The 14,413-nt window shown below is 40.6% G+C and overlaps 1 protein-coding gene across 7 annotated transcripts in view; it reads left to right on the top strand.

Moving 5' to 3' along the window:
* LOC110397772 (glypican-5-like) overlaps positions 1-14,413 on the top strand; it is a 409,202-nt gene that overhangs the window by 379,704 nt on the left and 15,085 nt on the right. Inside the window, exon 8 of one of the 7 annotated variants that reach the window (XM_021394559.1) lies at positions 1,313-1,925. The exons of the other annotated variants lie outside the window; for them this stretch is intronic. Within the exon in view, the coding sequence (XP_021250234.1) occupies positions 1,313-1,335 (23 nt within the window). The 3' untranslated portion in view covers positions 1,336-1,925. Of the gene's footprint in view, positions 1-1,312; positions 1,926-14,413 lie in introns of those variants that run through there. 7 annotated transcript variants of the gene reach the window in all.

The raw sequence follows: 14,413 nt of genomic DNA, 5'->3' as shown, positions 1-14,413 counted from the left end.
ATTCCCGTTTTTCTGTAATCCAGGACACGATGGTGCTTTAGAACTGTAGAAACAGAACAAAGACACCACCTCATTAAATATTGTGGACTAAGAATTATGATCCACGTGTGAGCTACTAATCTGAAATGCAGCGTAACATTATTCATGTAATTTGTGTTGATTTGGGGATAAGGTAAATTACTTTTTAGTAAATGTCTGGATTTAGAATGAAGTGACATCTGCCTACATCAGCTTGGAGACTGAAGGATGCAGATATATTGCTAACTCAGTGTAATCGCAGGTTTCGTCTGTGACCACCACCTACATCATTTCAGCCTCTTTATTGTCTCAGTTATCTGATCTGAAAAATGGGAACAATGCTTCTAGGAGTGCTGCCACATTTATTGTTTGTAACATCTGTTAGGACTCTGGAATAAAGTTGTTGCCACTTCTTCCATTCATCTTAATGGAATTAGTGTCAAGACAGCAATGCTTTGATATAAGAACTCCCATGATCCCTCAGTATCTGCCTTAGGAGGCCAAAATATTTGGCAGCTGCCAAAATGGTTTTCCATCTGTCCAGGTCTTCTCTCCTTAACACATGTATTATAGTGCTCAGTAACTGTATTCATTTCAACTTATGTCATCTTGGATTTTTCTTCAGGCCAGACCGAAACGCCCCAGCTCACAGTGAGTAGAGCCATGCTCCATAAGTAGTCTCATTGATTTCAGAAGGGCTTTCACTGATACGTTGTACTATTCATTGCTGAGGAAGGGAACAAATATCACAGCCTGGCTCTGTACAGCGCAAGCAACAGAAACTGGAGGGTGAGGAGTAGGAATTGCAGAGACAAGGAAACCTTTCATGCAAAAAAGATGCAAAGAAAATGTGATTCATCTGAATGCTTTAACTGTAAAGAAAAGCTTTCACTGGCAAATGATAGAATATAGTGTAGAAGCTGGCATCTGTAGTAAAGCAGAATTTAGAAAGCTCATTCTAAACAAGACCATAAATTATTTGTCTGCTGTATCATAAATTTTACCCAAACACTGTGAATTCAACTGAAGTATGACTTTAGCCACTAAAGAATTCCAGGATTTAAGGGATGTGGTGTTGCTGGGAGGGAGGCAGGGGCTTGCTTGGTCTTGTAGCATTCATTTTTCAGTCATGTTTTACAGGCAGACCTTTTAGAAATTAAGTGATGCACCAGTAGCACAGCTTCAGAGCTATTGAAAAAGGGCGCGGTTACACCTGAGTTAAAAGGTTAAAGCCTGAAAATGATTTAAAGGTTTAAACCTGGAAATGTTTGTGTGTCTGCTAATCTGTCTGCAGGTTTTCTGTCCCCATGCCCATGACAGCTGCGTGTTCCTACTGCGCCATCCAGCTGGTGCTGAAGATCTGCTTTCCCCCAGCTATCTTGCTACTTGACCCAAGGAGAAGCTTTTAATGGTTGAAATGCGAAAAAGAAAAATATTGGTTGCTGCTCACATCTGTAATGAGTGTTGCCACTGGCCTGTTCTTGTTGCTCCAGCAGCTACAGTGCTGGAGATTCTCCCTGGTGTGCACCCAAGCGAAGCTGCCCCAGATACTGACCTCACTGAAACAAGTTGCGTTCAGTCATCTCTGTGCCAGCTGCTGTATCGCACCCTGTTAGCAGCTACATTGGAACCCAATTGGACAGAGCATGGATGTTCCCGTCATTTGGCAGTGTGCTGCATGGAAACTTGAACAACTGTTCTGCCACAGCACCGCAGTTGTGTTTGCTCTGAGATGCATTTCAAGGTCTTGATTTTAGTGGGTGTTATAGTTGTACATTTTGCCTGAAAATAAGACAGCTTACTTATACACTCCCTTGGAAAAAGCATTTGGCTGATGTTTGCAATTGCCTATTTCCTATTATTTCAGCTGTGAAGAAAGTAAGCTGATGAAAGTTAATCAATCTAAATCTTGTGTGTGCTTTATTATTTCCAGTGCTGCACCACTCAGAATCCCCAATTAAAGTAGTCATGTCTGCAGTTTGGGAGGAGGGGGAAGGGGCGTTTCCTTTTCAATGTGTACACAAAAAGTTGGTGATGATTTTTCACCAGGCTGCCACTGCCTGCTCTGCTTTCATTTACAACAGACTGTCTCATAAAGGGAAGAACTAAAGCACCACTGGTTTTCGAATTGGCACGTAAGTCACAATTCTGGTCATGTTTGGGATTTTCCTACATTTTGAAGTTTTCCTGGATAGCAGCTAAAGCAGAGAATAAGCTCCTGGTACAAACCATAAGCATAATTAGTTGTTTTATGACTTTAAGGCAAGCTCAGGTCTTAGTTATATCAAATTCAGTCCTGTCCCAGTAATCTTTCCCTAGAACAACATATTATTATATTGGAGATAAAGCTAAAATGATTCATGTGTTTTCTTTAACAGGAAAAAAAAAAAGACTGCTTAGCTGCTTTGTTGCTGCATGTTGCTACCTTTTGAACTACTGCAGGTCCATAACACACATCCTTATGCAGAAATTCATTCGTTTTTTCTCTAGTTAGAGGGTGAAAGAGCAGGATTTCATTGTAATTAAATAGAAAAAAAAATAGGAAAAGGAATGTCTTAAGGAAACCCATGAGGAGAAAAAATAAATAAAAATCTGGCTTCTGATTTTAAGGAAAAGAGCAGCCCATGGTCTTGTGAGGTCTTAGAGCTATCACCTCTCTCTAGGATTCCAGCTGTGCAGGATAAGGTGCTCAGAAAGTAAAAAAACACAACAGCAGGGCCTCCAAATCTCATGCACTGGAGGTGCCAGTGACACACAGTGCATCCAGCCACATGCCCAGCTTATTTCTTTCTGAGGAATTCAGGAGCTGGGCCTTTCAAGCCACCCTCCTTGGCAGTACTCCAAGATTACTGAGGCTTTGAAAAGCAGGATTGTTCTGAAAGGGAGGTGGCAGTCCCAGGCAGTCAGTTGCAGAGGTATTGCACATCCATCGTCTCCTTGTAACACGGGGCCATGTGCACGCACACATCACAGCCAGAGCTCTTTTCACTGGCTGAGTGCTGGAATGGATGCCAGAGAATTAGGAGAAACTGGCCAGCCTTCAAGATTTCTTCACAAGGACTTCTGAACCAGCTCCTGTGCCTCTGTACTCTCATGTCTGTGTGTCTGGTAATTTGCTCTACTTTATGTACACTCTGTTCATCATACAGATTGGTTTTTTTCTTTCTGTGGTAATTCCTTTCACTTTGCCAACACCTTGCCATTTGCAGCTTTAATGCCTATTGATAGCATTTTGTCAGCCATAGCTGCCAATGTATGCTCCTTTTACAAGTTGCTCACCCTCAGTTTTTATAGATAGCTACAAATTTCATCACAGACTGATTGAATAGTTTGTTTTCGTTTGCTTTTCATGTGGAATAGATTCAATAAAATGAATAGATCACAGAAGATTGAAAACAGAGATGAGGAAGCTTATCTAGTGTGTACCAAAGCCATTCCTGTGCGTCTAGCCTCGTATGTATTACCTTCAGTGAGGGAGTTTTGCAGCTTCCCTTAGGCAGCTCCCTGCACAGCTCTAATGGTGTGCTCAGCCCCAGCACACACGCCCAAAGATTATTTTCTTCTGCTGTTGATAACACTTTGCTTCCCCAAACTCAGTCACAGAAACATGAGCAATGAGCCTGTCAATAAAGCTCCAATTACAAATTTATAAGTTAACCAATTTGTTTCTGCTTTTGTAGTGGAAACTAGCAGAAATGCAGAAGAGAGGCAGGCTCAGCCCCTACTGGATTGATCCTTACACAAACTAGACTCCTGCCCCTTGGTATTTTATGAGAAAACTGTTTCTAGTGTTGCACTGGAAAGCTCTGTCATCCCACAGAATTTTTTTTTCCATTTACTATTATTGTCAGAACTAAACTGCCTCTTAATATTTAGTGAGGTGTGTCATGGTTTTATGATTTTTGGTTATCGGTATTCCACATCATAGCATCGTGTAGTGAACTGAGAGTTAAAGAGTTAATGCTCCAGTTCCTTGGGTCATGAATAGTTCTGGGTACCTGGTTCTCAGAAGAGAAGAAGAACTACGTTTCCCAGAGGACTGTTTGCTGTTCTGTTACCATTTTCTGTTCAGAGGGAAAGATAAAAACTGTTTGTGTATCACGAGACGGCCCTTTTGCTTTCAGCTCTCCTTCTGCTCGTCCCAGCAGCGTCTCTCTCCCTAGCCATCTCGCCGCCAGCATTAGAGTAAGACCTTTTGGTTTTTGGACACTCTCTCTCATTTTATTTGATTTTATTATCTTCAATTCCAATTATATTGTATTATACTGTATTATATTGTGTTATTTTGCATTCCGATATCTTATTTAGTAAATTAGTTTGTTTCTCCTTGCATTGTTTTGTTTTTAGGCTCATCTCCCTACCCTTTTTCCCATTTTCCTTCCCCGGGGCGTGGGTCCGTGGGTCCCCCCCATTAGTCATGGAACCGGGCCAAACCTGCCCGTAAACTGTTGACAGAGGTGCCACGATATTTTGCAGAGGAACAGATGTGAGGTTGTCTGTCCTGCCTTTTCTTCTCCCAAGCCGCAGTTGGAAATAAATGCTCTGAGAGTTGCCAACTCTCATCTTGCAGTATCTTCTTCTTTACAGAACAGCTGTGTCAGAAGCTATGGGTTGTTGTGGCCTGGTGACATATCACAGGAGTAGCTGTGTATCCTGTTAAAGAGCTTATCATGACTTCCTTTAAGCTCTGAAGATGTCATTAATTAGCATTGCTTGAGTGTGCCAAGTCAGTGATGGAATGGCATTGTTTAATGCATATCCCAGCACAAATCAGTTGAACATGGTTCAGTGACATGATTACACAGAAATCCTTCAGTCTTATATAATTGCTTTGATTGTTCTTGATCTAGATTTGTAACTAGATGGGTACAAATCTATGGCATTTCTAGTTTAACATTTGATTGCAGCCTTACTAAATAGATGGTAACTTGGTAACTGCTCCAGATACCAGTAAATATTGGGTTTCAGTTAAATCTAAATCACCCACTGTTGTTCTTTGCTCTCCTTTAGTTATTGAGGTATATGTCTTCCCATGTTTGATTTACTATTACTCTTGATTTGACAATAGTGCATGAATACCTCATTCAAGATAGTGACCCTATGATGCTTGTCTACTGTAGACCCACAGAAATTATTGTCAATGTCTTGAAGTGCCTAAACAGGTTAGTAAAGAGATTAGAGAGGTTGGATGTTGGGGAACGCCCTGGTATCCCCAAAGGGTTGCCCTACCGGTACTCGCGTGGGGAACGCACGATCAACTCAATATGAGATGTGTCCGATTTTATTGTAGCAACACACCATCTTATATAGCATATATGCTTCCAGGGATACAGGGTCCAGGGATACAAGCTCTATGCAACGCGCACGCTAACAAATCGTTGCCTGAGTTATCTCCATATATGGGATATGTTGTTAACTACAACACTATGGATACAGAATACTATGGATATGCTGAAATATACTAGAACACACTGGAAACACCACATTCCATGTATCTAGGGATTACATCATTACATCATAAATCATTAGTAAATCAGTAGCTATGTGCTGCCGAGCAACCTGCCCTCCAACAGTTGGAAATATGTTCTGATCTCCTTGTGCTTTTTATAGAAACTGGTTAATTGCTCAGAGAAGAGCACTCAGCCAGCAGTGATTAGGAAGACTCCTCCATTCACACTGCACTGTCTCTGCCGGTGTGGGAAACTATTACACCTTCTTTGTAACACACCAGTCTTTATGAACTTTACTTCAGAACTCTAACCTATCCTTAAATTAGGTCTCTTTTTCCCCAGCTAGCTCAGTAGGCAACCCTTTTTCCATCAGCTGGCTCCAATTATGTGATCCTCATGTGCTATCTCTGACTAAATGTTCTTTGAAGTTAGAAAGTGGAAAGATGCCCTTGGTAAGCTACTTTGATTCAATTGCTTCAAATAGAAAGATTGCTGTTGAGGTATAAAGGTTAATTTCACCCATCTCAACTCAAGTTAAAAAAGGATTTAATTAAGTCCAAGAGATGCTGAGTATACTACTCCTGATATCCCTGTTTTTCCAAATTCTTTACCCAAATTCTTTACTTTGATGATGTTTTCTAGCAAAGTGTATGTTGCTTGGCCTCGATTTTGGTAAGATCACAGAAGCCAGGGATGAGTCTACTGAAAGCAATCCAAGATGCTTAGTATGCTATAAAAATATTAGCTGCTTGCTTTAATTCCTCAGTGGGAGACCAGTGTTCCTAGTGCATGCTGAGCACTGCGAGGAATGTCCTATACCTAGCGTGACAAATGTGCAGCCAAGCACATGGCCAAGCCCAAAGACCTGTTTGTGCTGTTTATGTTTTTTAGCTTTGACTGAAGTCTGACTCAGGAGCAGGAACAGTGTTGCAGAAGTGGAGAACCAGGGCTCAAACCGTTACCCTACAAAAGAATAAGCAACATGGCACGTACACGGTTGGCATGTACCAATTAAAAATACAAAGTCTTTAAAAGGAAACCTCTTCATAATCCTAAGTGTATAACTGACTTGCACATCGTATCTTCCAGAGTGCTGGTACCATAGCAATTGGAAGGGTCTCTGACAACCTATGATGTCAGTGAAACGATGCATAAGAAGATTGTGACAGTCGAATTTACAGCAAAATTATATTACACCAAGATTGAATCTGCATGCAGAATACAGCTTCCTAGGCCTTAACATCCAAAGGCTGTAGCATAGCAGCCCCTGACAGTGGGTTCACATCAGCGATGTTAATTGTTCCCAAGCATCAGGCAAGTAATCTGCATTTTGAAGAGGCTCTAAATGGGCATTTCCATAATTTATGTTTTACAAAGTCCACTGATGCATATTTGCATAATAGACCACAGCAGTGCCAGCAGATCCACTGCAGCACATGGTGTCAGCTCCCATCATGTTCCAGTGGGTTTTTCCCTTTATTGGAGCTCTTATGAAACAAAGAACTTGTCAATAACTGATAAATCTCAAAGAGAAGACTGAGTACGTGTCAAAGCTTCTTTGGCTGGATTGGCAGCACACACAAATCAAGCTACATGTGCAGTCACCTAAGAATTGTTTTGCATATATCCATGCCAATTCTGTGCATAGAAACGAGTGAAGATGATTTATATATTTACTGTATTAAGGGCCTTAGCTGACCTAGATAGAGCAGTCCATTCCTTCTCCTGGAGACTCCCATCACAGTCCACTCACTTGCAGCAAGATACTGATGCTTTCAGGTTCTCCAAATTCTTCCTGCCTAAAAACATATTTTCTCATCAGCACTCTTAGCACCTGGGCACAGTGCAGTGGAGAGGTGCTGCTGATGCCAGGAGTAGGTCTTTGGCAAGCACTCTGGCTTTGTCACTATTCCTGCCTGGGCAGTCAAGCTTGAGCACATCTGTACCAAGAGAAGCCAGCTGAAATCTTGAGGTCTTTGAGTCCCAATGCAATATTTAGCACTCTCAAAACAGCATGGTTGTTTTTTGTTCATTTTCATGACGGAATTAATACCTTAAGGAGTTGCTATTAGATGTGTGGGATTGTGGCCAGAAGTGATTCTTCCATATGGCTGAATGGGAGAGACAAGTGGTTTCCACTTTGTCACTGCTTACCAATGTGAAGTTTAGCAACACTGTTAATTTGGAAAAGGGAGAAGGTTTATAGCCCTCAGTCTCTCATGTACCACACTAGGCTGAGCTAAACTCAGTGCTGGTACTTTTGATGTAGATGTCTCATTAAATTGGAGGGAACATTTCACTTCTCTCACTTGGGTCAGGAACACGGAATAGAATCAATGCCAGCCCTGGTCAGGAATGTCCTTCCCTTAATTCGGTGCATAGGCTGAGCATAGTTTTCTGCACGTGCTAACAGATTCTCCTTCATTTTGTAAGACATTTTCTTATAAAAGTTTGGTTTTTTTACCCTTGGTTGTGTATCTCCTTTACCTTTGTGTCTTTGTGGATATTCTTTTTTCTGCTAAATGTGATAAGGGTTCATCAGTTTCACTGCATGCTATTAACAAGATAATGCTTTTAAGCCCTTCAGTATTTTTACATGAAACATGTTCTTCTTCTACAGATATTCAGTAAAGTGATGGCTCTAATCATCCACTCTGTCAGTAACTGTCACCTGTGATAGAGCTGGGGTTCTGGTTGGCTGGATGAACCTAGCAATGTGAAATAGAGGATATGCATGCTGAATATTTGCCACATTAGAGCAGGAGAAAAGACTAATTTAAACTCTCCATACCAGAGGCAAAGCAAGTATAATGGCATGATATTTTCCTTTGCTGTTCTTGGTGGTAGGTCTAAAATGATTAATCTAGGATAATATCCTGCCTTAGTTTTTTATTTTATTTTATTTCAGTTGTCACTGAAATGAAAGGTTGGAAAGAATCAAATAAATAAATATTTCCTACCAGTTTACTTAACGACTGGAGCTATCTGTTGGCATTGTAACTAACCTTTTCTTGTCATCCACATTGAGAGAAATCAGATGATGTGTGGATTGATATAATTTTAGTGTCTATTCCATAAATAGATATCAATTGTGATTATATCCTATTAGAATATCTTTTAAAGATTAGTATAAGGTTCTGTTTGTGCTAAAGAAATAACAGAAATACAAGAAACATTTGAAACAGTCACTGCTGCCATCATTAATGTGAAGAAAATGGGAATCCAATCACTTAAAAATCTTACGAAAGGAATTATATCTGTCAACATTTTTAAGAGAGCAATGGAATAAGTGGAATAATTTGACTGACTTTTAAAGAGTGAGGAATGATGAGAGAACATCATGTTTGCAGGGAGAAAAGAACGTCTGAGATGTCGTGTGGAAGTGTTTGCAATTGGTTTTCTGTGGCTGTCTGGCTGGAAGTTAATGCCTTGTTTCTGGTTATTATGTTCTGGGAATCCATCCTGCCTTGCAAAGGCAACTGTGAGCTGAAAGGGTTCTGCCTTGGGTCACGGAGCTCTTTGGTGGGAAGGGAGTTCTATGGTTTAGTTTCCTCTGCCCATTCCTTACAGATACATCTGCTGATGCTGAAATTAGAGAGCATGGCTCTTATCTCCCTGCTCTCCTTGGCATCTCTTGTGGAGGGAGTCACAGACCTCACTCAGCAGCAGAGAGCCGTTTCTCCTGTCTCTTCTTTTTGCTTACCTAATTTGAGTACTGGTACTTAATTTGAATAATTCCTTCCAGGATGTTTTGGTGCAGTTTGCCCTCGGGTAGACCTAGGTGTAAGATCATATCCAACCTTTTTAGAAAATGGAGCTTTGTCTGCTTAAGGCTGTAGAGCTAAATTAAAATTACTGTTACAAATGTCAATTGCAAATGCAATTAGCAGCTTATGAAAAGGCTGGATATTTGTTACATGTAAATTTCCAAGCAAGTAAAGATGCAGTTTCCCCTTACGGGAAAGAGCTCCTACAATACATGCTCTTTCTCTTCTCAAGAAGAGAAGTTGTCTGGGCAAGAGGAGTTGGGATGGCTTTGAATGTTTTGTACTCCCTTCCAAAATAAGTTTATGTTTTCCTCATAGACAATTTAATTAAGCTTTCAATTTGACCTTTGCATTGAGCAGTAAAAGTTAACTGGGAAAGATGTGGGTAGAATGAGAACACAAACAAAGCATGCCCCACGTCAGCCAGTGTGAGAACTGTTTCTGTAACCAGAACTAATGAGATCATCAGGACAAAAGCAACAGCCAAAGCATTTTCAATTATTACTAATATTTTTCTTCCTTGAGCCAGTTTATATTTTTCTTAATTACACAGCTTTGAGCTGTGGCGTGATATTTAGCAGATGCCTTCGGCACTTGGCGTGCTGATCACTAGCACACTCCAGACTGGCAGGGTACCTAATCTTTGAAGTCTAGAGTGCACATTCATCTTCAGCTATAAAGGTCAGTCCTGCATTCCTCGCATCCCCCCAAACTCCCATTAAGTTTAATAGGAGTTTTGAGCACATGAGGCATGCAGTATCAGGATCACTCTCAGTCTTCTGGATATTACCAGTGAGGCATGTACAGAATTTCTAAACATAACTAATTAATTGCACCACACAGTGATGGCAGAAAGCTGTCACAGAGCTTTTTAGTTGTTTCTTTCATTACAAGAAAGTTACAATAAAAGTTCGACAGATTTACTGGGAACATCATGTTTCACAGATACTTCCATGCTGTGTTTCAGGATATCATGTCAGCTGTGCTGCAGTATGTATGAGGTATCTGGAAAGCTAAACAAGCTTAAGCATACAACCACAAACATGTGTCTAGGACTGGACTAAAAACAGATGTTTCCAGGAAATGTAAAAGATGTTTGACATGTTTTAAGCCTCCACTTTCAGCTGGTCTGCATTTGAATAAGTCTTATATTAATATAAACAAAATGACGAAACCTTTTCTTGCCAGTGACTCATGGATTAATGGAACTACTGCTGAATCACACAAGGTTTGTTAGGTTAGATTGTTTCTTCCCAAGAAAAGGATGGAGTGTTCTATTTTGACATATACCATTGCAGGGGCTGAGGCAGTAATACATGCGGGTTTACTCTTCAGCCCTCAGAATGAAGCGTATTTTATTACGGCTTGTGAAAATCATGCAGGGTTTGCTATGGTAGCTGTATATCAAAAGCCAAACAAATATAGTGATGGGTTTCTTTACACTAGTACAGCTAAGATTTATTTTCATTTATTTATATTTTGGATTTCAAGGTATATAGACAACAGATTGTTTGGGAATGGAGAAGGAGTTGCTACTTAATGTAAGTGTGGCTTCCAGGCACCTGGCATCTCAAATTGTCTTGCGGTTGTTCTTGACTCTTCTTTATTGCATTTTTTTTCTTAGTTACCTTTGACTCTTTTTTATAACTGTAGCTCCTGAAAGTCCCAGCCAGTGTTATTTCTTGAGAAGAATGGCTATGGTTCTTCTCACCTTGGAGAACTTAAATTCAGAATGCACAAAGTGTTTGAGAAATAAAGTAGTTCACTTGCTGTCCTACAGGGAGGAAGTGATCTGCCACAGATCCAACTTCTCTTCCAGTCTCCTTAAAAAGAGAAACAGAACAACTGCAGAGCTAGAATTAAACAGACTGATTAACCTGCCTAGTCTTGACTCATGTTACGTAGTGAACAATGGCAAACCCCACATTTTGATAGTTGTATCATGAGTTCATCACACACTGGGAGTTCTCACATTCCCATTTCCACAGTGTTCCAGTTTCCATGTCTGCTGCAGCTGTAACTAGAAATAATTATTGCTGGTCTTAATGTCAGGATAATAGATTATTTGGAAATTGTTGTTACATTTTATGGTGACAGCATTGTTTTGCAATTTCGGAGTCCCTTCCTTTGAACATGCAAAAGTAATTTCAGCTTTTGCTACCAGAGGTGATAAAAAGCTAATAATAACACTGCAGCATCTACTGTAATTTAAGAGCCTGTTCCACCAAGTTGCACCTTGTTTTAATTTTCTCCCAGTCTTGTCAGCCAAAACCAAGCCTATGATCAAAGTGAAATCAAGCTACAAGGTTGGGAGTAAATGTAGGGACTGACCAGTTCACTTTAGACATGTGTCTCATTGTAACCATGATGAGACATTCAAGTCCAGGGCACTAATTTGTCACCATAGATGCTGACATTCTGTCTTTTCAAAGCACAATGTTTGCAGGAAAGCTGAGGAAGAAACGAATGGGTCTGGCTTGATGTAATTAATGTGGGAAAGAAGAAATAAACAATCCCCCTCTCTTTTCCCCACTCTTCCTACCTCCCCAGTTACCTGGGTAGAAAGTTCTCCCTAGCATCTCATAGCTTAAAACTCTGGAAAATGTTTTCAAAATCTGCACATTTTTTTGTGGGCCTGGTGGATTGATGAGCATTGATTCTCTGCTGTCAGTACACCACTCCACTAGAAACCGGGCTGCTGTAGCTAACATGTACAGGCCTAGCCTGGCAAATCCAGTTTGTTTTCATTCAAAATACGCTCACAAGCATTGTACATGTTTCTGGTGTGATGATAGCTTCCCAAAAGGTGTGATAACTTCCCAAAAGGTGATCTGCTATGTGAGATCACTACCATTCAGCTGATTCACACTGATCATTGCAATGCAATCACAGAGAAAAGACTGAGCTCTGGTCAGGTCAAGAGAAGGTCAAGACTGGAAAGGTTTTTGTCTTTTTTTTTAAGCTGATGAGCTTGTTTGTCCCTTGGCAGGACAATAGGAAGCTTCTAGAGGCGTTTAAATAGACCTTACTGATGCTGTTCATTAGCAAGCAATAGCATGTGAGTGTACCAATCAACAGTTTGATCCTTCCTTCCAGTGCCAGGGCAGCCAACTGCAAAAGGTTTAGGCTAGGGAGGTGTAACTAATGTCTGGGCTGCCAGTATTGCTGGGCTTGTGTCAGCTTACTTGATAATAACCTAAAAAAATAATACCCACATTATTTTTCCCCTGTATCATGACTGGCTGAGATTAAGGTGCGCTGTAGTGTGTGACTCACCAAACATGTTTGGAAGGCGTACTCAGCCCTCACCGCAGAGGAGGTTTCCTGCACCTAAATTAGATGGTAATGACAGGTTTAACTCTCTCTTTTATCCTGGCTAGTCTTTCTGAGGAATGGTATTGATTCACGTAAGTATTTATGAGAAGTTCAGTGCCATCTTAGCAGCACGCACATTACTGGGAAGCAATCTGCGGTTACATTGTTGAGGTGAAGATAATCCTAAATGCTCTAAACATCAAGGTCAAGTAATTTTCATCACGTGTTTTGTTTATGTTGTCAAGCTGTGAATTTAACTACAGTTAATGCAAATGAAAGATCAGCTAAGGAGGGGGACTGAGCCCCCTGGACTCACAGAGCTGCTTTCAGCACTCATGGTGATCGCGGTGCCTAAGGGGACTTGGAGCCATCTTCACTGACCCCAGCAGACATAGTCCCTGGCAGAGTCCTGTAAGGCTGCTCACAGGGGCTGCCAGGCAACCAGCTGCCAGTGCTGAGTATCCCTTCTGGCAGTATTTGAGTGTTCATGCTAGAAGCCTGGATAAGGGAAGGCACAGGAGCTGTATTGTGATCACTACCTAGTGTATCACAGATCTTAAAACAAATGTAATTAGAAGTATATACTGAAACTCTAAATATATCACATGAGAAAAGTAACAGTGTAGAATAAAATTCACATACCAAGGTCCACCAGCCATCTATATGAGGTTAGCTAAAGTCTTCAAAGATTTAAACTCCATTTCTGGAAAGAGTAGAAGGAGTGATGATGGTAAGGAAGCTTCCAGCAATGGAGAGAGCTTTTACTTGTGAAGGACAGAGCTTCAAAATGCAGAAGGTAAATACTAGAACAGACTGAAGTTGGGGCTTCTCTTTGGTTTTATAAAGCCGTGATTTGTGGTCTTGTTCTTGGGAATTGAACCATCTAGGGTTCACTTCGTTGAGACTGCAGTTTCATTTCTATGCTGGTCTTCACACTGACACTTTTTTTAGCATACTCGCTATCTTTTGCCATTTGAATGTCAGTAGTAGACTGAACACAATCAGCCCTGACTCTGAGAAAAAGATTTGAGAGAAAAACTCATTTAACTCTGAGTATCTCAGCCAAAACCCTGGAGTGAGTAAGCAGCTGGAACTCTTAGCGAACTGGAAAAAGACATGAAATCTTCCCTCTGCTGAAATTTGCAACTTAAAAACTGAATATGGGATTGAAAAAGATGCTGAACTGGATTTGGACTATTTTTATTAATTTATTTTTAAGCAGAGAGCTAATTGGAGTCCTAAATTAGAATTGTCCATCAGAGAACACTCTGCTGTAAAGACAAAGAGAGAATTCAGAGTTAAGTCCTTTCCATGTGAAGGATAAAGGCAGAATTTTCTAATGTATTATTTAATGCTTGTTATATAGTGCATTAAGCAGTCACTGAGAGGAAAGCTTTTAAAAACCAACAGCTTCTCTGATAGCATTAAATCTTACCTTAGATTTTTGGTTAAGTCAATATAAAGAAAATAAATGAATTAATACATTTCAGTCTGCCTGATTTATCGAGGCCAGTCAAGTTACAATGCTGGACATGGCCAAGTGGAAGAGGGGAATAGATTTACCTGAGTGAGGTCTTAATTTAATCAGCTGGCCCCAGAGAGCTGAAGTCAGCAGGCTGGAATGATATAAGAGGCAGCAGAGAAACAGCGCATTTTCCACGGTCAGAAAGGAGAATGACAGTGATGGAATGGAGTTTAGGCAGTGTCAGAACACACCTACTTCCATGATTTATCCTTAATTTACTTTAATGACAGTCTGAAAGTTGTCCATTTTTCTTTAGGTTTCCTCAGAGTACTGGTATTTTCTAAATATTTACAGCATGCTTTTTCTCCCTCTCCCTTCTGTTAGCTCCACTGCAATCT

Source organism: Numida meleagris, chromosome 4, assembly GCF_002078875.1.
Source record: "Numida meleagris isolate 19003 breed g44 Domestic line chromosome 4, NumMel1.0, whole genome shotgun sequence".
Lineage (NCBI taxonomy): Eukaryota > Metazoa > Chordata > Aves > Galliformes > Numididae > Numida > Numida meleagris.
This window is presented reverse-complemented; position numbering and strand designations above follow the sequence as displayed.